This window comes from Chaetodon auriga, chromosome 19 (assembly GCF_051107435.1).
Source record: "Chaetodon auriga isolate fChaAug3 chromosome 19, fChaAug3.hap1, whole genome shotgun sequence".
Taxonomy (NCBI): Eukaryota; Metazoa; Chordata; class Actinopteri; order Chaetodontiformes; family Chaetodontidae; genus Chaetodon; species Chaetodon auriga.
The window spans coordinates 3694822-3719823 of NC_135092.1; the positions used below are offsets into that span (position 1 = coordinate 3694822).

The 25002-nt window shown below is 39.9% G+C and overlaps 2 protein-coding genes across 5 annotated transcripts in view; both read right to left on the reverse strand.

The window, feature by feature from the left end:
• Window positions 1-423: 423 nt before the first annotated feature.
• LOC143338441 (thyrotropin receptor-like) lies at window positions 424-9824 on the reverse strand. Its single transcript, XM_076758819.1, has 11 exons — window positions 9661-9824; window positions 9519-9590; window positions 7918-7992; window positions 7576-7650; window positions 7372-7446; window positions 7199-7276; window positions 4622-4690; window positions 4284-4361; window positions 3916-4104; window positions 1905-2988; window positions 424-1814 (listed from the first exon to the last, which is right to left on the reverse strand). The coding sequence occupies exons 1-11, from the start codon at window positions 9822-9824 to the stop codon at window positions 1578-1580; spliced, it is 2196 nt and encodes a 731-aa protein (XP_076614934.1). The 3' UTR covers window positions 424-1577.
• Window positions 9825-11857: 2033 nt separating this feature from the next.
• nrg1 (neuregulin 1) overlaps window positions 11858-25002 on the reverse strand; it is a 38893-nt gene continuing 25748 nt past the window's right edge. For 2 of the 4 annotated variants that reach the window (XM_076758272.1, XM_076758271.1), the window contains 2 exons: window positions 18735-18935; window positions 11858-14607 (listed from right to left, as the gene is read on the reverse strand). In XM_076758272.1, coding sequence (XP_076614387.1) covers window positions 18743-18935 — 193 coding nt within the window. In that variant the 3' untranslated portion in view covers window positions 11858-14607; window positions 18735-18742. The remainder of the gene's footprint in view (window positions 14608-18734; window positions 18936-25002) is intronic. The other 2 variants (XM_076758270.1, XM_076758269.1) reach the window with 1 other exon arrangement.

A 25002-nucleotide genomic window follows, 5' to 3' on the forward strand; every position in this document is an offset into this window, starting at 1 on the left:
TGCCAGGCGGAACACAAAGAGACAGCTTCAAATCAACTGAACTTCTTCATCTTCAATTCTGCTCTTCACTTGTTGACTGCTTGACGCTGAAGAAAACTTGGGAGCAGAGCTCAGGTCCTGACGGTGTTGTATACTGTACATGAGCACCTGAGAGAGGTCATTTTGTTGGTAATGCAAGAGCTTAAGCTTAAATGTTTAAATGTGTGTGTGTGTGTGTGAACTCAGCTTAAAAGATGGGGAACAAGGTTCAGTCCTCTCTCTGTGTAGAAGTGCATTTTCAAGTTTAACTGAGGCCTCAGCAGTCTGCACTTGATGAAACATGCAAAACGAAGACTGTGCACCCCTCAGTGTATGTCGTCACACCTTGGTAAAGTTACTGTAGAACTAACTGTAAATTGAATCACAGTAGTGCCACCATCCATAAGTTTTACTATATTTATTACAGCAAACTTCACTGTAAAAGAAGTTGACTGAGACTTTTTTTTTATATAAAAGTGCACATTTAACTAACACATATTAATTGATGATTAATAATGAAGCATAGTGAAGGATTTCAGTAACAGTGACCCTTGAAACAGGCAGACCACTCAGGGTGTTTTTCTGTCCCTACATCAAGTCTTAAAATCCTTTAAATATTGACAATCAATGAATCAGTCAATGAATTGAAACAATGCTGTATAATACAGTCTATACAGTATACTGTTTACAACCCAGATACCAAAAAAGTTGGGAGGTAAAGAAAAACAGAATGGAATCATTTGCAAATGAACTGTGTTTACCGACAACAGTTTTACAAAGTGTTCCTGAGCCCATGTACTAACATCCTCCATCCTGAACGACTGAGCCTTTCAAGGATGCTCCTTTCATACCATTCATACCATTCAAATGATGATGCTATCACCTGTTACCAATGAAAGTGTTAATTTGTGGAATGTTCCAAACAGGTGTTTTTGGTGTCAAATACAGAATAAGCACATATTTGCAAAAATCAATGAAGTTGATGAGGTCAAACATTCAATATATTGTCTTTGTACTGTCTTCAATTGAGTATGTTGCAAAAGGGATAAGCAAATACATTCACATCATCCATATGTATACGTATATGTACAGGATGTATATGTGTGTATGCGTGTGTGTGCTTACGTATCTATGTATGTGTGTGTATAAAATTATAAAATTTCAAAAGTCTCTCCTTGAGGCTGTTACAGTCCAACAACCTCTTCATTTAAAGCACACTGATGCCTTCACTTTCTCACACTATTGGCTCTGAGTTGTCATCTTTACCTTTTTCTGTGCAGTTTTAGACATATTTCCACTCATATCTCCCCTACTCGTGAAGCCTAAACTTTTGCTTTGATTACCTGCAGATTAATATTTGGATTATTGTTTTAGAACGGCAAATAACCACCTCTACCAGCGGTATCCAGGTATACTGATACAGGAAATTTATGGATCGTGAAGGGCTGTGGTATGCTGTGTAATGGTTAGGTTCTCTGAATTGGTATTTATAAGGACATTTATATATGAGTACAGTTATTACTTTTTAAGTCTACTAGTAGAAAAAAAAAAGATCAAATTTAAAAAGAAATTTTGGGGCCTCTCGTGGTCTGGTGATTCCCAGTGACTGTGGAGCAGACATTGTCTCTTTGTATATGTGATGAATAATACTGACTCCGATAGAGGTGCACTTGCTGCTGGCACAGCCCCATTCGGCTCAGCAACATCAGGATGTCTCGGTGAAATGCCTTTGTCAGGATAGCATAAAAAAATGGGTGTACACAAGAGTTGAGAGGATAGAAAAGCACCAGCAGCACCTGTGGAGAAAAACAGATCAGCCTTAATTTTTAAATGAAAACAAAGAAAATAAATAAAAATCTGGATTCAAGCCCAAGAGAAAATCACACCTTGGAGTCTGTGACAGTCATCAGTGGTTGGTGGAGAGCTGCAGACAAGCCGTAGAAGCAAATGGGAGCCAGACACAGAAAGTTGGTGAAAATGAGAACAGCCATGCGTTTGGCCATGCTGATATCACATTTGCTTGACTGGTGCTGGGGATTGTGGACCATACAGTAGATGTGGAAGTAACATAAACATACCACCATAAAAGCAATGACGTTAGCCATCAGGAGAAAGACCACATAGGCTCGAGCAGCAGTTGTTTCAGTGTCCATGGGCAAGCAGATGCTGACTCTCTGGTAACTGCTCACACCAAAGACTGGTAGCAGGGCTAGGATTGCACATAGAAGCCAGCCGAAAAGCATCAGCACAGCAGCATGGCGTAACCTAATTTTTCTGTCCGGCCTCATGGCATAGAAGATGGCATGCCAGCGTCGAAGGCTGATTAGAGTTAATGTATACACAGATAGCTCACTGGCAAACACTGATAACGTCCCAGCTAAATTGCAGCCAGTTCCTGTTTGCCAGGCAATAGCATAGTGGTAATAATGGGAGTGTGTGTAAAGGTCAACAGATGCAATGAGCAGTAAGTATATCCCCATGCAAAAGTCTGCAAAGGCCAGGTGACCCATGAGGAAACTGGTAACGGACAACTTCTGTCGGCTGGTCAGCAAGATGAACATCACCAGGAGGTTGGCCGAAATGGCTAACAGACTGACCACCCAGACCAGCACCCTCAGGAAACCTTGACTCATCACATCCTCACAGGGGTTCAGGGCATCAGGCAGGGGGGTGCACAAGAGTCCATCTGTGTCAAGTTCATTGCACAGTGCAAAGTCAAAACCATCACTGAGATGCTCTGTATGTAACTCCACATACAACAAACCCTCATTTTGAGTCGGTTGCGTTGGACGAACGGAGCTGTTGTAGTTGTGGTTGTGACTTGTGCTGCCGGCCACTGGGAGACCAAAGCTGTCTCTCAGATGTTGGTAGACTTTGTGCCCCAGATACTTCTGAGAGAAAGCTGCAGAGGACTCCGGCAGCTTTCCAAAGGCAGTCCGGGTGAGGTTGCAAATAACTGCCTCAGACTGTCTTGAACACAGATGATAAGGATTATTAATCAGAGAATGAACTGCACCATTTATTTAAAAGCATATTAAATATTATACTACAAATTTCTTCTATACTGCAAAGTTGTATGTGTACAGGATCAAAAACTCCCAACTGGGAAAAAACAAGCAAACTCAAAGCAAACTATGTAAGGTCACTGAGGTCTTCTAACAAGCGTAATACATTTACAAATATCAAAACATAAACTATATGGGTAACCATAATCCAATGGAGTAATTCACTATACAGGGGAGGATTAGGTACAAATGCAACAGACAATTTCAGCATCAAAGGATGGACCAAATCTAATGAATAGAATTTCAACAACATCTTAGTAGCATAATTTGATAATATAATGTAAACACTTCTTCAGTATACATTGAAAAACAGCCAGCATTGCCTAAAAATCACATTGGAGACAAAAGAATAACCTCAGCTCATAATAATGAGTCCAAGATCAGCAAACATTCAGTATTCTTTTTAATCTTATGGCTAGGATTTGACATTGCAAGAAGAGCTCATTGACCTGAACTTGTATGGTTGGCTGGAGATGCTGCTGGTCTCTGATGGGTATTTCCCACCCCGGGCTGTGTTTACATAAAGTCTATGGTGGTGGTGGTCTTTGTCAATATGAATTTTACCTGAATGAAGGTCTAACATCAGAAACATAGCCAATCAAGGGATTACCAGTGATCAACACTGCATAGGACTTCTTTCATGGTAACAAATTTAAATATGAAATGTTGAATAATCTAACTCTGTTTTCAGTTAATTGAAATCATTCCAGACAGGCCCAGCTTTTGTCAGTTGGCTCCCCCAGCAGCCTCAGAGTAGTTTTGTATGTCAAGGACAAATACACAAGGAAAAGAAACCACGGTGGGAAAACACTTTCCATTCTGTTTTACTTACCCTCTCCATCTTTTCAACATTTTCAGACCACAACAATGGCTTGGGAATGTCAATTCAGCACTCTGTAAATGGAGGAAGGCTCTAAAGGGTGGCGGCACTTTGAGGGCCCAAGTGTTTTTAGCTTGGAGGTTTTCAATGTTCTCCATACCTATTGAGGGCAAAGAGCTAACTTTGGTTTCTGAAAGGTCTCTGGAAAGACAGACAAAGAGTTAAGATTTATTCATGTGGACACAAAGCTGACGCTGCTCCTGTGTCCAACTTCAGCATGTGCTGCAGCTTCAAATAAGCATTTTATTTGATGTAACAAAACACCATTTTTTCCTATATTTTATGAAGAAGAACAAATCCTATACCTTTCTGTCACTTACAAGTAAGTTGGGCCATGAATCACACCATAAAATGCAAATTCATCTATTCGTTCCAAATCCACGTTCCTGTGAAGATACCTGAAGAATGGAGAATACATAAGGGGCACAGTAAGGTTGACAAAGCTGATCTTGTTTTTATGACTAATAATCCTCCTCTACTAATATATGGTAAATAATTTATTAACTTTACGACTTCAGCAAAACATTTTGAGGAGAGCACAGCACAACCAAATGAAAACACAGAAGTTCTAGGTAATTGAAATATTAGTGAGTTCCATCCTGTCTTATCACTTTGAGCTTCTTTTTTTGTTTCACTTCAATAATTCAGAAAGGCATACAGTTCCTCTAGACTGCTCCCATTGAAGGCATAGCGCTGGATCTCTTTCACACCGTTGCTATTCAGCATGCTAAAAAGAAAAAAAAAAGGAAAAAAGTGATTGAAAAATAAACAGATTTAAAACCATCAATGGTGTTGCAAATGATGGTCAATGGACTACTTAAATATGCGCGATGCATCACGCTGAATCATAACAATCTTAGCTTTCCAGTGATATATGGCATGAGTGCAAACATAAATGAAGTGAAGTAAATGAACCTAAGCAGCATTAGGTAAGTATAAGGATAAAAAAGATAACATGTAGAAGATCACTTCAATAGCACTGACACCAGGAGCATGTGGCAAGGTATGAGGTCTATGACTGACTACAACAGCAACCCTATCTGCCCCCACAGTGACATCTCACTGTCCAACGTACTAAACACCTTCTTTGCTCACTTTGAAATTGGCATCAATATGATAAGTGCAAAAATCCTGGCCACAGAGGTGAAACAGGTTCTCACACTGAGCACACATGATGTACAGAGCGAGTGTACTTTGCTGCATTGTTGTCTGACGTATTTACAGGAAACTTCAACCTGTCTCTGGCAACAAGTCCCAAGTGCTGTACAGTGGTCCTCACACCAAAACAATAATGAAGTGCTTGTAAAGACTGGTCCTCCCCCACATCAAAGTCTCTGGACTCACCACTTTGCCTGTGAAACTCAAAGATCCATAGAGGATGCCATCTCCCTGGCTCTTCACACTGGCCTGACTCACCTGGAGAGACAGGGCACTTACATGGGCTGGTGACCTTCTACCTCTGCACCACAGAGAGCAACCGAACATACTGCTTGTCTTGTGGTATCACAGCTGCACAGCAGTTGATAGGAAAGCTCTTCAGCAGGTCGTCTCCAGCACTCAGAAGATCATTGGGATACAGCTCCCAGCCCTGGAGGATATCTACAGCTCACGCTGCCTCAGGAAAGTTGCCAGCATCTTGAAGGACTCCACACAGGCATGCTGCCATCTGGTTAGTCTCCTTCCATCTGGCAGAAGTCTTAAGGCCTACGACACCCATACCTCCAGACTTAGAAATAGCTTCTTCCTCAAAGCCATAACTGCTCTGAATCAGTCCACCACCAACTCCCCTTATTGCTGCTGCCACAACTGGCTTCACATGCACACACAGTCTGCATTATGCCAAGTAATAAGATATACAGTTACACAGAGGTCCACTCTCTCCAACACAATGACAGGTACTACAATGAATACCTCATGTCTCAGGAATTAAAACATTTATCCACAGTGGTTGTATGAAGACTATATCTATATCTAACATATATCTACATTCTCATACTTTGTCACTTTGCACATCTGAGCTTTACATTATTTACGACTGCTGGATACAATTTATACTTTTTGTTACTTTATTGATACTTTATGGATCTTATTCATTGCAGGGCTGTTGGTAGTTTTGTTTAGGTTGACTGTTATATTTTTATTCTGTTTATGTTCTGAAACAGGTCAAAGGATTGGATGCTGCTGCAAAGGAGAGGGAGAGAGAAGTCAGCCATCATTAACCACCTGGACTGGACTGGACTGGACTGGACAGCCTCTACTCTTAATGGAGATACACCTGGGATGGCCAAGTGGCAAAGCCTGGTGAACCATGTTCAGGACATCCATGAACATGGCACTCCTACAATGCCCTGGTGTGCACATCCCTGTCTGGTGGGAGGCGCAAGGAACAAAGAGTGGCAGGAACCAGGTACAACATGTCATGTACAGTATGAAGCTGAAAATAGTTCAATCTTCAGTGATGCCTGTAGGTTCTTGGTTTATTTTGGTTCCAGTGCACTCAAGTCATGAAATATTCTGGAGGTAAATGTAGCTCACTGCTGTCATATTCTCCACTGCACATGGCCCCCTTTCCAGATCCTGCCAGCAATGAGGCAGCTGGCCTGTGTCTTGTATGTTATTCAAGGTTTATAACAGGACATTCAGGTTGAGATAATTATAATTAAAGACAAAGTCAGATCATTTCTATAATTCATAACCTTGGCTAAAGAGGCGACATACTCGGCCATGTTTATTTATTTGTAAAAGATTTTGATTAAATCTGCTAAACAGGCCGTGCTCCAAGGATTGAGTGAATAGTTAATTATTTTTCACAGCACTGCAAGATGAAAATGTTGAAAATGCTCGTTCACCACTGCATTTTGTACTGGAGAAAAAAATTGCAGTTTCATGAATATAAGAATGCATTAATAGTTTGGATTTATATAGAAAAAGTTTGTTTTTGGTCTTGCTGCTACTGCATGCAGGTTTAAGGTATGACTAAAAGTTAGTGCTGTCTGACATGGCTAAAGCAGATCTAGATTTTGCAGTTTCATCACAACTTAACATTGGTTTGACAATTTGAAAAACTAATATTCAGTGTAATCAGATTACCAGGGAGCAAATCACAATGATGTAAAGCTGTAAGAGAAAGAGAGCAAACACCTAAAACCATAAAACTGTCATTTCAGAGCCTGTTGATCAGTGACAGTGAGTCTGAAAATTATGCTGAACCATTGTTCAACTAAACCTTACTTACATGGTCAGAGCATTCTCAGATATGCCATTGAAAGAATTAGACGGTATAACTTGTATGAAGACATTCTCCACTATCTCCCTGTCAAAAAGATAAGAACATGAAATATTAGTTCAAATTCATACATTTTACCAGCCAAAAGTCATTATAATTAGGTATATTTAAGTTTTACATACAAAATAAAATCCTCTTGACTGGACCGAATATACTGAAGCCCAGGAAAGGAGGTGAGGCCTGTGTTTGTGATCCCACTGTAGTGAAACAAATCTCAGTGAGCAATGCTTGATACCGAACATGTATTGAATCAGAAATGTCCTGTGAAAATATGATATTCTGTGGTACACAAAGTCTAGAAAACAAGGAAATAAAATTTTACTTACAGGTACTTTAAATTAGACAGCTCCTTAAATGCCTCTTGGTCAATGTATGACAGTTTTTTGATACCAGTTAGTTGTCTATTGGACACACCGAATACACACACACACACACACACAAACACACACACACACACACACACACACACACTCTTTACAATCTCATCATTTTAACTCAGTAAATCAAGCAGTATATGATAGCTAGAAGAACTTGTCACTTGGCATTGTGGCCATTAATACAAGTACTACAGGACAGAGGCAGCATGACAACACAAAGACAACACTATGTTTTCATAGTATTGTATGTATTCATGGTGCCACACATGAGATTGGCTAAAAGTTACATACATGTGGGTGACCCTGGACAGATTGTGGAAAGAATGCCTTTCCAGATATCTTAATGCATCATCATCAGAGATGTATCTGGAAAAAAAAACATGCATAAATGAAATACAACAAAAGTACAATCTTGAGACTAATAATATATTTCAATTTGCAGTGATTTTCACTCATTGGGCCTCATGCAAGAGCAAGTCATACAAACAGAATTGTTCTAAAGTGGATTTAAGAGAGCTTCATCAGTTTTTCACATATTCTCTTAGGTGTGAAGGAAATTCTCAAATGATCCATAGGAGTCATAGGAGTCCAAAATAGAGTCTGCCGTTCTCAGTTTGGTTTAACAATGATTATGATGACATGAAATGAGTATGGCGTTCATAACAGCTGGACAATTTACTGAGAAGTGTAAGAAGAAGCATTCTTTTTTAGATTGTAGTGGTAGAGTATTTTGGTGTTGAAGTGTGGATTATGCTAATGATTAAATACTACAATGCACAGCTAATCATGATCATGGAACATTCAAACTGAAATTGTACAGCTGAACCTGACTTGGAACAAGTTGGAATAGGTTAAGGATAAGAATAATGATTAATAAATCATCATCACATCACATATGGCATGTGATAAAAACTCATCACTGTGCATGGGAAAGATTGTCTTTGGTGTTGTCACCCTAAGAGACTTGAGCAACACCTTTTAGACAAGTCAGAGCTGAAAGTAGAGATACATCATTTCTCAGGATGTCTGAACCAGTTCAGTGTCATTGGGCAGCAGATACAAACTGCTGAGAAGGAAATAAAGACCTGTACATGGTTTACTTAGATCTTGTCAATCCCTGTGGGTTGACACTTCACAAGACTCTGGACAGCTTTCATCTACATCTAGGTCCCAGAGGACATCACAAAGCCGGTCAAAGCTTTGTTCCAGGATCTCCAGTTCTGTGTCACAACACAGGACAACACCCCCTGGCAGCATCTTGAGATAGGCATAATGGGGGCTGTACCATTTGCAACCTGGCATTCAACATAGAGTTCATCATTCAAATATCACCATGGGTGATCGGGGATGAACACTTGTGCATGGATGACATGACCACAAAAACAACAACAGCATGCATCAAAGATAAAGGAGGCTCTCACTGCCAATCTTTAGCCCTTGGAGGAATTCAAATGTGCCAAAGCAAGGTTGGACATGACCCTCACAGATTCTCAGAAGTTGATCAGGGAACCTGAGTGCAAGGGAGTAAAAACCAACATCACGCCTCTAAATGCCCAGACAACATTCCCACAAATAATTCAGGAAGGAGAGAAAAAAGAACTAAACATCACAGTTTCATTTTGTAAACCTTTTGTGCAACTGAATGCCAAACTAGCCCAAGTAGTGTGGACTGCACGGAAGACAATAGATCTAAGATAGCATGTCTTATTATATAATGAATGTAATGGTTTGTGTAGCCTTGATGCAGGGGTTTAAATGCATTCTTTGGTGCTTTTTGCTGGTTTTAAATTTGTTAACTCTCTTTATAAGTGACATGCTCTGTTCTTGCCCATTGTGCTGGTTTGAAAGGAAAAGGTTCGTCTTGGAGGGGAAAAAAAAAGAGAGAATCTTACATGCGAGAAATGTTGGCCAAGTTGGCAAAGGCATTCTGAGGAATAGAAGTAAGTTTTGTCCCCACAAGCCACCTGAAACAGAAAATAAGAGTTTTAAAGAGTCACAATCTGAAATCAGAGTTGAAAGAATGTGGCTACTTACACCTCCTGTGTGCTGGAATGGAAAACAGGCAGGATCTCAGCTCCAAAACATGACACAGTGTAGATGTCCCAGTCACACTGACAATGAGTTGGACAATATTCCAGAGAGAGAGTGACCTTGACAATACTGAAAATGAAAAAAAGGAGATTCAAATCCGGCTTCATTGTAAGGGCAGTGATTCAGCGGTGGAGGCTCTCTAGTGAGGCTATACAACAAGAGAGGTTTAGAAAGGGGCTGGGCAGTCCTGGATTTTGGAAGTCTAGCAAGATTACAAACTAGCACTTCTGGTCAAAACCTTCAGAATAAAATCCTATAATTGATAAATGCATAGCTGTTTTCATTCAGATCAATTGGCTGTATGCCTCCACCAACTAGTCAAATTGTAGTTTACATCCATGTCTGTTCAGACTCATTTAATATATGTAGTGAAGACTGGAAGAATTTAATAAAATGTATTAAGAGGAAGTGATCACTATATTGAAATGTATGATTCTAGTGATTCGTTTCCAGTGAGAAACATGCCGTCTTCAATTAGAGATTTGTATGAGGCATATAGCAGCACAGTCAGCAGTGGACTACATCATATCTGAGCATAATGCCCCTAAAGTATTGAAGTAAAAGCAGTCATTATGCAGACAAATGATCCCTGTCAGTGGTTTCTATTATAGAAGATGTTTTTGAGTTAATATTACTGCTGCATTCATGTGTTCATGCATTTTACTGCTGTAGATGGTTATGGTTGAGCTAATTTCAACTACTTTATATCCTGTTGGGTAGTTTTATCTACAGCAATGCATCATAAGATCATCGTGTGTTCGTAGCGTGGCTGTCCTGTAAGAGCCATGTATCATGGATCTCCTATTAGGGAAGTGGAAGTGGCATACCACTAAGAATTGGCATTAAATGTGGCACACCACTGGTATTTTCTGGTGGACAGTGGTATCAGCCAGGGGAACATGAGTGACATACTCTTCCTAAATGCCACAAGCCAGTGGATTGGCAGCAGTATACCAAGAACCAGCAGTGTCGCAACATAGAATCGGCATATACCACTGACACAAGAGCAGGATACCGTCGGCTGCTTTTCGAACTGTCTCTTCAGGACCCCAAAAGCTAGGAGCTTGGTTTCTGCTCCCCTCCTGACAAGCCTGAATTAGTTCTTGGACATGGTGGTTCCATTTCTTGATCATTCAAAGCTGAAGTTCAGTTAATTAGAGGTTTAGATTTGAGAAGATACCTAAAAAATCCTAACTTTTGGCCCTTGAGCACTATGTCAACCCTAATTTTCTAAATATTACATATCCAGGATTAACTCTTACCTCCAATCAAAATCAAAAATCTATGCATAGCAGTTGTTTTAGTTGTCAGTCCTTCACTGAAATGTTTTGGTGCACAGTTTTGTAACATTCCCTGTTTCAGTAACAATTCAATGTCAAAGAGAGAGATTTAACTATTCCTCAATTCAAAAAGAACTCCTTTGGTGGTCGAGCCTTTGCCCATTGACATCCACTTCTCTGGAATTATGTACCACTGCACATTCATAATCTCTCCTGATTTCACCAGCTGGGAACCCAAATCACTGACTGTTTTTCCTTGATGACAAGTAGGCTAGCTACCTCATCCTGTTATGGTTATACTGTACATAACTTTGTTGTCATGTTAACATTGTTACCTCTGCATGTGTGTTGGAGTGTTGTGTGTTTTCTTTGCTGTTTGCCCAACATGTTAGTGCACCTAAACTAAGTTAAGCTTGCATCAAATTGCAAATGTTAGCTAAATGTAGCTCAGATTTGCTGTTCCAAAACCCAACACATCAGCCGTATTTTTTGCATGCTCGGCAACTTGTAAAGTGTCCGCTCCTCTGTCACCACGTCCAGAAAGTCCAGCTCAACTCAGTTCGATCTTTTCTGTGACTAAAATGAGAACGATGGTAAAGTCTTCCTGTGTGTTTTCCCTGCTCATATGTATGGAGCCTGACAACATTGTCTGACAGCGTTAGGAAAAAGACTTCATCTATGCATCGCCATCCAGAAAAAACGCAATGCAGCTCATCTCGGTTACATTGCACATAACTGTTGTAATTTGAGAGTACACATTTGTATTCCTATTAACATTTATTTTCATTTTACATTAATGTTTCTGATAATGCTACTTAAAATGCAGCAGTTGAAAACTATTTTTTCACATTATACTCTTTTACAATTTTAGCTCATATGATCAAATGTGGAACACAATCAAATTTCTTTATCATTGCAGCTGCACAAGATGAATTTTCATTGTATTCTTCAGTCGTGAGGCAGAAGAGCTGAAGGAATGTTTGTCACCAGAAATATTTTGACACTGTCAAGCACAAAACTCAGAACAGATTTCATATTTAATAAGAAACAACAGCGCTGAAGATTTTCATGGTGTGTTTACATCATCTGAAGACACTCCTAGACCTAAAAGCAAAGCATTGTGAGTTATGTTAAGCATACAAGTGACAAATTATGCAAATACTTTTTTCTATTTAGTACTAATAACCATGTGGAACAGATGACTTTGTATATTTTACATCTTTTAAATCATGTTTGTTAAAATAGAAATGCATATATTATATAACAGTAATTGATGCTTGTAAGTAGCAAGAATTACCAAATAAATAATAAACAATCTTAACATAAATAGAAAATACAGAAGTCTGATCACCATTTAAAATACTAATTATGGGGCAGCACGTCATCACACTTTGTCTTCTGTAAGGCTGTCAGCTTATTCTAAAAACATTTTAACATTTTACTTTTCCTAAATCTGTTCATTCTACAGTCTAGAAGTAGCAATAGTCTTTGGTAGACTTTGATTCATGGAAGCAGACATGAACAGACAAACAGTTTTTTTAAACCACACACACAGTGAGACTGCATAAGCTGGGATAGTTGAAAAAAAAAAGAAAAAAGAAATGGTCTATTATGCTGAATTTTGGGGGGGGTTGGGGGGGGGGGGGGATACCAGAGACGTGACTGAACAAATTAAAGCAGTTAATTTGTTTAATCCCCAAAATACATTACTCAGGAACACATGGACGTCTTCACAAAGGACAAAATTAGGCATATAGTCAGTCTTCCATTCTGTACATACTTTGTAGATATTCTTGCATTTAAAGATGCAATCAGTAACATCGTACTGGTGATGGAGGGCACAAATAAATGTGTGTTCTCTTCAAGAGAGAATCGCTGGTCTTCATGCCAGTCGTGTTTTTTTTTTTTTCTTTTTGGTACCACCTTCACTGAGTCAGTTTGTCCTCAGTGAAAATGTGGATACCTGCCAGCAGGGAAAGAAAATGAAACCTTGCTTTCGAAAAGAAAGTTAGGATATTCAGGCCTCAGATGTTTCAATTTTGACAATTCTTTTTGTTTTTTACCTGTCCCTTCTGAGTCCCTAAACTTTATGTAAGCACAGTGCTTCACCTCTCTTCGAAATGATAAACTTAAATTATGTAGATCAAATCCCAATACAGAAAAATCAATTAAAAATCCACGGGGTTATGTTAAGGATATAGCTTGTAATTAGTAATAATTAGTAATGCTACAGAGCCAGACTTTACTGATTGCACCTTAATCTAACAGTTCTAATATTCGCTCACCAGCAGGATACCGGATCAGGCAGTGATCAACAAAAACATTATGATCTCTCACATTTTCTCCACCTCTCATTAAATGCGGGTAATGAGCAGGTCATCATTTATTCATTAACATCAGTCCAGGTGTTCAGTATACTGTAAAAAACTGAGTGAGACAGCCCATAATCAGTACAAATCAATGGTGAGGTCAAATGGCTGAAGAGGAAGCCACACAAACTGCTCATTATTCCATCACAGCATTTAAGGACGTAGCATGCACCTTGAACGGATAAATTGAATGTCTAGTGTCGTGCCAATGGGCACCTTCACCTGCAGGACATTGAAAGCAGCCAGCACGTTATTTTTGATTGTTCACTGGAAGATTAAGATGGTGAATATATGGACCAGTATGCAATGTTGCAGTTCCCTTAAGCATACCAAACAGAAGGCCCCGTTGATATTTTTTCTGCACTGAAATATACTGTGAGTCGTTGCTACATACTAGTGTATGGCACTTTACCTACAAGACATGAACACATTTGTACACTTTTTATAAAACTCTTTATTTACTACATCGCTAAAATAAAAGTTTCATTTTTCATTTATACAGCAAATAATTTATCGAAAATAAAGGTTTAATAGTGACTATTCCTTTTCCCCCCTCAACGCAAAGGTTTCTCAGCCATTTCTTTTTACTTTACACAGTGACTGGATTTTGTTTGGTGGTGGAGCTGGATGACTTGACTTGCAGGTCATCATTAGGTGATGCTGGGTTAGTCCTGCTGCTGTACATAGCCCTGAGTAACAGGGCTGCAGTGCTCTCTGTAGTAAGGAAGGGCATGTGTTCCCCCTGAGGCTCCTCCGTGTCGCTCACAAGCACGCCGTCACCACTGGACTCCACATTATGCGGCAAATGGCCGTTGGCGACTCCTGCTCTCTTGGTACTGCAGTCGATGTTGTTGTTTGCATTCAGTAGCTTCTCAGGTGAGGCTGAGAACATATGGCTGGCAGCTGTGGTGTCATGGTCATGGTCACCCATGATTTGGTAGTTACCATTCTCCATAGTAAACAATGGGCTAGGTGGTAAGCTATGTGTCACATGGCCATGGTTGTAGTGAGCAGAGGTCCTCTTCTGTTCATCACGGCTTGAGGATTTGTGTGGCTGACGTGCGTTCAACAACAGCAGGGGGCGCTCTTCTTCACCAGAGGGACTTAAAGCCACTGAGGGGACAGAGATGGCCAGGCTGGACAGGGGGGCTGACATCTCTGATGGAGGAGACCCTGGAGTTGCTAGAGAGGTCTGGGACACCGCAGACAGCTGAGTCGGGGTTGTCATGGCAGATACAAACCTACAACAAACACAATTACAGCAGAAACACTTTTTAGACCAATGTTTGAAAGCTGTTCATGTGCACTGTTTGTGTCCCACATTTAAAGTATAAGAAAGTGTGCGTCACTGTTCAAATATAATAGAGAGTTGAATTCCGATTGATATTACACACTAAATGTAAAGGCCCTGCACTGTCCACTGCAGGCCTGTAGGCCATAAATCCATCCATGCAACTATCCATTTTCTAGGCCACTTGCCCTGTTGAAGGTCGGAGGGCAACCCAAAAAGGTTGCCAGTCACACATAGATTACTTCACTTCATTGACTACCACACCAGAGATATTAAGATTTAGAATATTTTTTTGAGCACAGCATGGTAACAAGGCTGAGTTCACAGTGTCAGCAGCATTGCACAATATTAGTTATTGTATAAGGAAAACAGTTATTATTGAAATGTCATGTTTTGGCAGACAAAGATCAGACAACCATTCAAATCTACGGACAATTCAGACTTTAATTCCACCTAAAATAAACTCATGCAATGTGTTCATTAATGCAATGCGATTACAGGACTCCTATTGCATAGGTTTTGATAGTTGAACATCTGATTTCACCAGCTAGATAACACCACCACAACTGGTTATATCCTGCTTTCATTTTCAGTATCATTAATGACATTCATTCATATGCAGTGTTTACATTATAAGTTGTGATATATAGCGGTGAGCAGAGGGTGTGCACTGAGGATAGCATTACTACGTGTGTTACCTAAAACAAGTCATTTTTAAACTTCTTTCATGTTGTCTTGACTTCACAACAATCTCCACTGCCATCAGAAACACCAGTTACATTTCTTGCGGTCTCCACTGGGTACCTCCACAGCCTCTCGCATTTTTCAGTACATGCACATTAGTTGTGGTATGGAAGCCATGTGCGAAGGCTCCATAGCTATTAAGAATATATAAATCACAGATATAATTCAGCTTAACCTGTTTGTCTTTGGCCTGCGGGAGAAAACCAGAGCACCCAGAGAAAACCTGCGTAGCAATGGGAGAACTCCAAACAGGAAGACTCTAGCCGCTTGATGGATTTGAACTCTGCTGAGGTAACTGTGCTAAACACTGAGTCATCATGTCACTTTCTATTCACTACTACACTTACTTATTCATTAGCCATATTCATAGTATAGCAGCACAGATATAAGTCACATACCGGCATTTTTTGAGGGACTTAAGTATCCTCTGATAGCTCCATCATACTTGCCAACAATCTGACCCTAATTGCACATTCTCCTGATTGTTATAACAACAACAAACACCACAAAGCCTCAACTTTCGTCTAAACTGTGTTAAATATCACACTAACATCAACGCTGAGCCGCTGAGGACATTGGTGCATTGGTAGGCCCTAGAAAATGGGCTAGCATACTTTCACATGACATTATATGATATGACATTTCCATACGACCAATATGTACTCTGTATATTGGTATAACACATTCACACACACTTGTATTGAAGCCAGCTCAACAGACAGATTCCAGAATGAATGTTTTTCCAACACTTCAGGCTGGAGTGGCAACCTGTTCCCATGTGACCATTACATGTTCTTCAGTATGTCTTATTTCCTCTAATAATGTTCATCCATTGGAGGAAAAAGCCTCAACACACACACAAAACACACACACACACACACACACACACACACACACACACACACACACACACTGCAAATCACATATAAGTGATATAAATAGAACATGCATTGTAGCCTTAGTTCTATGAGCACATAGGCCCTGAAACTTCATCCTGCCCTCACACAAGTGGGACCTGTAAATGTCATGTTGGATGACACGGCACAGAGTATCATGTTAAAGGCTTGTCCTGATTGACTGAGAGAGTAAATGCAGTTTTTAGTGCACTGCTCCATTGCAAGCCTTCAGAGTCTGTTATAGGTCTTTGCCTGTGGTTAGTGCTTTTAACACTGTGTAAATATTTCTTGTACTCTTTCATCAAATGGTTTCTGGAGGGTGTCTGCCAGTTTAGACTGCTTAACCACTGCCTCACCGAATTTATTTTGCCTCTTAGCATAGTGGAGGGACGTTCACTTAACTGAATGTTAAGTGTGTTGAGTGTATTGAAAAGCAAAGCATTGGGTTCAGAATCTTACCCAAGGATACTTCAACAAGTAGACTACCAAGGCCAGGGATCAAACCACTGACTTTCTGATAAGGGGACGACCACTCTACCTCCTGAACCACAGCCAACCCAAATTAACTGCAGCTAGTTGGCAACATGCATATCAACCTTGTGTGCATTTGCAAAGTGCTTGTCACGTGTGAATTTCACAGCACCAGTCTGTGAGTTTTTTGACACTCGGCTGCCACAGCTTGATTGACAAATGCAATTTTTCAATAGGGAATTACCTGTAGTCAATCAGATCGCTCCTTTCATTTCAATCAATTGTATAAGCGCAGATTTAAAGGCATTATTTAATGTGATCACATAGCATTACATCTGCACAGTCTACAATTATGAAGTAGAACAGGTGGAGTGAATGTCAAACAGCTGCCAGGCATGTGGTGGCTGCTTTCTACAGGTAAGTGATAATTCTCCTGTCATGCATGATTAAATATGTCTGAGTTATGAATGCTTGCTAGCTGCTTAACTTTACTGAACAAAATGCTGATTAAAGTAGCCATTTCTAAACATTTCATCATGGTTTTAATCCATCCATAGAAATGCAATACCAAGGAGTTGCCTGGGAAATGTTGCCATTTCGATGGCAACATTTCCCAGGTAATCAAAACTGAACCATCTTCAACACATCCCTTCAAATTGATTCAGTGCTTCATAAAACCAGCTGACTGGATGACTTTGCTGTCTTCCCTGTTGTAAGCTGCCAGTGCCATGTTGCTGTGGGATCTGCAGTACGTATGTGGAGCACTATGGGCAGTGCAGGTGACTGGGTGTTATTAGAGGACTGTATAGGTGGGTATCGGTAAAACTGGATGTGTTCTGAGCCTTCAGCCAGAAACATTGTCACTCAAGTGGCGGATCGTATGTAATCATGCCACCTCCAAAATTTGTTTCACTCTCAGTTATAACACATCTTCAGCAAGATCAGCAAGATCTTCCCTTATTAATGATGGTGAATTTATTTTGCTCAAGTGAAAGTGTTGTATTATGCAATGGTTGTCTATTTATAGTGTTGTTGTCCTTGTAGGCTGCTGCATCTTATCACCTCTGGGAGTGCAGTGTTACAGGTGATGGCAGGCACAAACAAATAGTGTAGTCAAAATGAGACAATGCAATATAATGTAAAGAGGAAATCATGAGAATAATAAGCAGGTTATGTGAGTTGACCTCAACTTGTTTTAATATGAGTTTTAATACAGTCTATACTGCACATGTGTCTGTGTGTGTGTGTGTGCGTGTGTGTGTGTTTGGGGTGTCAGGTGGGAGATGGCACATGAAGAGTAATAATTATTTGGTGTTGGCAACAGTTAATATTCATTGTTATCTAAAATTGCTGAATGCATGGTCAGTTAAGGTGACTGTCTAATAGTATTGTCTATTGTAAGTAGAAGTAAGAACAAAGTATTGAAAAATGGATTAAAGACAGAGGGATTGTTGGTGTTTGGGCCATATATACCGTGTTAGCAGATGCTAAATTAGTATTGTTGACACTTTAAGAATGACACGTCTTTCTTCTGGGTCCATTATGGATGTGTGGAGGATTAACGGGATCCTGTTGTTAACCATAATGGAGGTATATCTCTGTATTGAGCTTTGAAGAGCTAAGAATTTTTATCTGAATTGAGGGGAATGTAATGTACTTGTTATTTAGTTTAAATTTGCATACACATTGTTATTATCAATACTTTATTTAATTACGTATTCATTCATTCATTCCTCACAATGTTTGGACCCCAATAGTGTAACATTTTGGTGGACAGCATATTGTTAGTCAGAAGACAGTGGCATCATATAGTATTAAATATTTAGCATACATGTAACTGTTTTGGATGTTGTAAAGGGTTATATAGCAGTTCTAGTTGATGATGTGTGTCTTGTGAAAGCCTTTGTTGTCTTGTTGTCAGTTTCATGTGCTTCTCGGTTACTGCTTGTTAAAATCATTCGGTTACCTTGTACTTTAAGGCAAGTCCCTGTCGGAGTTGGGTGTGTCTTGGCACTTCTTTGAATGAGCACTTAAGTCTCTGGTGCCACCAGTGGCATTCAGACGACCCCGGCCGGCCTGAGTGGCACGTTGGCTATTCTCCGGCAATGACATCACCGAGACAGACTCAGTGTCAGACAGAACACTGTTGCTCCAGTCATTACTCCAGCTGCAGAGACAGGGAGGAGGTCGTTTACATGGAGACAGGGTTGAGACAGGCCTCTAGACCGTGACATCATTTCATTTGTGAGTTAAATTTGTGTACCTGAGCCTTTCATTGTTTTTTTTTAATTTTAATTTAATTCATTACAGTTTGCTCACAGTCTACATTAATTCAAATCTAATTTACCGACGCAGCGGTTAATTATATCATCAGCAACTGGAGTTGCTCTCAAATTTGCAAGTATATGTTCAGCCAATCAGGGCTGAGACTGCTTAAATTTAAAAATGTGGACCCAGAGAAAATGTTTGATGTTATTCTGTTTTCACTTGTCTTCATCAATGCATTAGACAGCATAGTAATCCTGTTGAATTCTACAGTTATGGATGCTTCCTATGGTGCACAAGAGGCACAGCAAAGACCCAGAGTTCCTGGTATGCTACCTACTGCTGAGCCGCATAGACAGTCCTACATCCTTTGGGGCAACAGACCATTTTAGAGTTTTCATATTAGTATCTATCAGTTTGTTTCATCAAACATCTCATTGGAGTTTTATTGTTATGGAGGTAAAATACAATGTAATTCCTTCAGTCATAGCAAAATTGCAGCTTCACCTTGCAGTCAAGCTGATGTTTAAGACAATGTTGGGCTGGGTGACCTTCTCCAAATGAACATATTATAATCTGACTTCCACCTGCCAGTCTGATTGTAAGTGAGGCGATTAAGTTGCAGAACAGATATTTCTTGCCGATAAATATCTACCTGCAAGAATGTTTACATATTCTGTAAATATTCATTCAAAATCCATTCCCTCCGAGAGGATAGATGTTTTTAGTATATTTTATGAGAATTATAATGATTGTATGATATTTCACTCTTTTAAATGTAATTATATTCTGTGTCATCAGCATCAGCTATAGTCCCCTTCATGCCTTTATGGGTCCATGGTGACGGCAGCGCATGCAGATATAACAAACTTTGCTACATTTCTGAGTTTTGGGGTTTATTACTGACGCACATACTATTTATGACAGAAATACACTCATCACCAATGGAAAAGGAAGCCGAGGGATTGGATTTAGTTTAGCGACTTCACAGTCAGACCTGCTTGACCAAACACCACCCACCAAATGGTGTGACCACACCAAGAAGAGAGGGAAAGAGGCGGGATCAGAGCTTAAGTTAAACTAACCCACCTGGGATTTAAGGCTATTCTACTATCCAGCCTACTTTAAATAGATGAAATAAGACTCTGGCCAAATCAGCAACAGGAAATCAGAGACTCTTCTGTCCATATCTTTACAGAGATCTGCCTCTATCATAACATCCTGGATAAAGCTATTGAACTTGAGGGGCTGACCGTGTTCCACGTGAGAAGAACATAAGACTCCAGTAAGACAAGGGGAGGCGGACTCTGTTTATATCAATGATGCTTATCAATGATGCTTGGTGCTCAAACACGAGTTTTTAATATTAAGAAGACCATATTGTCTTCCCAGAGAATTCATCAATGTATTGTCCATACCTGGCAGCTACAAAGTCTGTCCCCACCCCCATGTTGGTCAGTTAGACCATATTTAAGATAAAATTGGACTTTATTGATCCCACACTGTGGAAATTTAGTTGTTACAGCAAGCAGGTAACAAAAAGCAAGCACAGTGGCATAAGGTCAAAAAGTAAAAGTATAAAAGTTTACAAGATACAGAATAGAAAAAACAACGTCTATGTACATTTGTACAGATTATTAAAAGTATTAAATGCCAAAGAATCCTACTGCCATTGAAAAAAACTATTACTACTGACATTACATGTATTGTATTGCACTTGAGAAAACTATTGCACCTGAGGAAAATACTACTACTACTCCTATTTCACTATTAACCTGCTTATCCTGCCTATGTACTCCAGGCTGATAAAAAAAAATAAATAAATAAAAAAAAAAAAAGTTAAAATGTGGACAGAAGAAACTACAGCAGCTCTACAGGATTGTACTGAATGCACAGACTGCCACTGACACCCAGGAGAACTACATCAATCTTGGGGAATATATGAACAGTGACATGATATACCAGCAAATGTGTTGATGATTTGGTGATCAGACAATAAAATCATTACCCAACCAGAAAGTCTGGATGAATGGATAGCTGGATGGCTAGCTTTCAAGCATACAGCACCGCCAGAGCAGGAGCAAGGAGGCAAAGTGGAGATATCAGCAGACTGAAGAGAGACCCCATCAACAACACCAAAAACATGTGGTAAGCAATCCAGACCATCACAGACAACAAAGGCAGGAGTCTCCACATTATGTGTGAGGCCACGTTGCCAAATGAGCTTAACACACTTTTAAGCTTACTTTACTGATCTCCTCAGCAAAGACTCAGCTGTCAAGTCTACACCAACCCCTGCTGTGTCAATGTGAGTAAAGCTGCTGGGCTTGATAACATCCCTGGCTGTGTACCAAGAGCATGTATCAACCAGTTAGCTGATGTCATTATTGAGATTTTTATCATATCACTGTGACGGGAGAATGTTCCCAACTGCCTCAAGAAAGCCACCATCATCCCTGTACCTAAAACAACTGCAATGCCTGTGGCACTCACCCCCATTCTGATGAAGTGCTTTGAGAAACTGGTTCTTCAACACATCAAAGACAACGTCCCAACCAGCCTAGACCCTCACCATTTAGTATTAGAACCAGCAAATGCACAGAGGATTCTTTCTTCCCTCAGTCTTCCTATATCTTGAAAATAACAACACCTTGTTGAATTCAGATCAGCATTCAAAACAATCACCTCCATTAACCTGATTAGCAAGCTGATGACCATGTACAGTTTGGATTGGCTGTAATACCTCCTCCGCTCTAGTGTTGAACACCGGTAACAGATTGCTAGTTACTCTGTTAGAAATGTAATAAGTATTGTAACTATTTTAATAACTTCAACAAAGTAAGGTAACTTAGTACATTTGATTACTTTTTGATTACTTTCCAAACGTGTTTTAAACTGGCCATTAATGCTGGAAGGTCCTAAAAACATAAATTGCACTCACAGAGGCTACCTGCCTCACTACTGAAGGAGGGCTAAAGTTAGCTAAGATTTTCTATTAAATGGAGTTGCAGGTGTGCAAAAGATGTGTTAGCTGGCCTACAATTAATTTGTCATGTAGATGGAACATTAATATGTAGTCTACTGGATGGGCAGTGAGCAAAATATAGAGCTGAATTACATATTGACTCAGATGAATAACACGATGGGACGGGAGGTACTTTATGTGATTCATTTGGTTTAGATGAACTTACCTGTAGATGTTTCCTCAAGTTGATGTTCAGCATTTTGATATTAAAAGCATTTTCATCAACAAACTTTACTGCAGATATGTTAGAGATCTTTTCTGATTTCATAAGGAAAACACTGCTTAATTTCCAGCACTGTGGGTAGGCAGGTATGTAGGTAGACAGGGAGATAGACCATCCTTTCATTCATCCTTTCATTTCATAATCATTTCATTCAGGCCAGATTTAATTGTCCTATTACAGGCCCGCAACAGCCACAGATACAGGATTTTTTTTTCTTCTTTTTTCTTATGAGAGCATTTGATTTATTTTCTGATTAGCAAGAACTTACCATACTCCCAGAATAGCTATTGCTAACCCAGATGGTTGCTACATTATTACTGAGGGGACCATTGGCAATGACAGTGTAACTCTAGTAAATGTGTAAGGTCCCACTATCAACTCTTCATATAGATTCCATAATCTTGTTTCAGAACGACTGACTTTGTTAATTCACAGAATTCCTCAGGAGCGACTGTAACAACATCCTCACCTAGCCTGAGTTCTACTTTCACATTCACTTCTGTATTATCATTTCAGGCCATCTTCCTCTGTCCATCATGTGGCTACCAGACTGCCACCCCCCTACCTCCACTAGATGGCTTCTTAATACACCACTCCTCAAGAACAAGCATTTCTGAAAATAATTTTGAACAGAAACAAACAACGACAGAAGAAACACGCAGAGAACAAGAACTGCAACCTAAGGTAAGAGGCCTCTCATCAAACTGTGTCAACGAAGTTTTGTATATGGAAATAAAACTAGTGATGTATCAAACATATTAAAACAAAAATCAGAAAAATCTGTAATTAAACCTTTATATACTTGACCATGGCAGAGGAAGTCTTTTCATCAGAATGTCTCTGTAGCTACACTAGCAAACACTCAATATGACTCTCACTTGAGGAACTCAGTAAAGAACTTCACGTCATGCCAAAGGCCACTTTTTGTCACAATGATACAAACAATTTTGGCACCTTCTCCTCCACAGATTCAATAAGTGAGTGCACCTCCCAAGATCGCCAACTGTATGTGCATGTGACTCTGTAGTATGTTTAGATGCTGAAAGGGTGTTTAACAGGGCAGCATGGTCCTTTCTCCTGACCACCATGAAGCATTTCAGGTTTAGATCATAATTTATTTACTGGATCAATTACACAATGCACCAACTGCCTCCGTGATAACTAATGGACACACATCTAAGCCATTCTACTTACAAAGAGGCACTAGACAGGGACGCCCATCGTCTCCACTTTTATTTGCATTATTCATTGAATCTGTGGCGATGTCCTTCAGGCAAAATAATAACATCACAGGCACCAAATCCAAATCATTACATCATAAAATAGGTCTGTATGCTGATGATATCTTACTGTACCCGAGAGACCCCTCATCTGTCAAATCCGTGCCTTTTCATGACAGACAACTACCTCTTGAAAGGCTTTGAGTGCATCATCCTGTCCTATTTGAAATACACCAGCACCTCTCTGATGGATACCGACCAGTTTGCTGACTGAGCCAACAGGTCTGTTGAGGAATCTGTTAACACAACCCTCCACTACACACTATAATAGTTAAAGTCACCCATATGCCTACATCTTATCCACGGCCTTCAGCTCAGCCTTTAACACAATAAACCCGGTCAATCTTCTTCAATAAAGTGCTGCACATGAATATTGACTCCTGCCTATGCTGCTGGATCCAGGACTCACTGTGGAGAAAGCAGCAGAGGGTTAAGATGAATAGCCTTTAATCTTGTCATCTGACCATCAGTTCTGGCGCCGTCCAGAGTTGGGTCCTCTCGCTCTGTTTCTACTCCCTGTACACTGATCTCTTCACATCCCAGAATGGCTCAGTCCTCACCATTCTTCAATATGCCGATGACAACCATATTTGGACTCAAAACCAACAACAATGAAGAGCAATACTGTGAACAAGTAGCCCAAGCAGTCACTTGGTGCCTTAATAACAACCTCCAGCTCTTCTGCAACACAAGAACTCATTATAATTTTTGGGCACATTTTAGGCCCCCTCCCCAGATTCCCCATACACAACTCAAGAGAATCCATAATCAACACTCACCCATTCAAAGTTCATGAAACACACATCAGCAACTAACTCAAATGGAACATCATAACAGACCACATTACCAAAAAAGCCCAGTAAAGACCTTTCCTAAGACAACTCAAGACACTGAAAGTAAAACAAAGCCCCCTCCTTCAGTTTCACACAGCTATCATTCAGAGCATACTCAAAACAGAACAACAACTTTTATATTCTTCTTCTTCTTCATTATTATCATCAGTTTGCTTAAATATTTGTCACCCTCTTTCCCCTTATCTCTTTGCCTTCTTCTCTCCCTTTATGGCATATGATTTTTATTTCTCATACATGGATGATGGGTTTTTTCAGTTCTTTATTCTAACTCTATACTGAGCTTTTCCCACCACCAGAGACACCTCTGTACTGATCAGTGTTCTGTGGCAGCACCAAATACTACAACAGTAAAACAGAGCAACTGCTCCTGGAACAAGTGGAATTACTTCATTTAGTTTTGTAGCTGGGCAGACAGCATGGCTGAGCTGCTGTGTGGCTCCTGCCTGGTGATCCCTGAAGGACAGCCAATAAATTACCGGCCATCATTTCATGTCTGTTGTCTGAGCTGTCCACGTTACCTCTATGTCATTTCCCCTAAGGTAGACCTAGTCTTAACTGATTACACCAAGTCAAATTTACCAAACAGG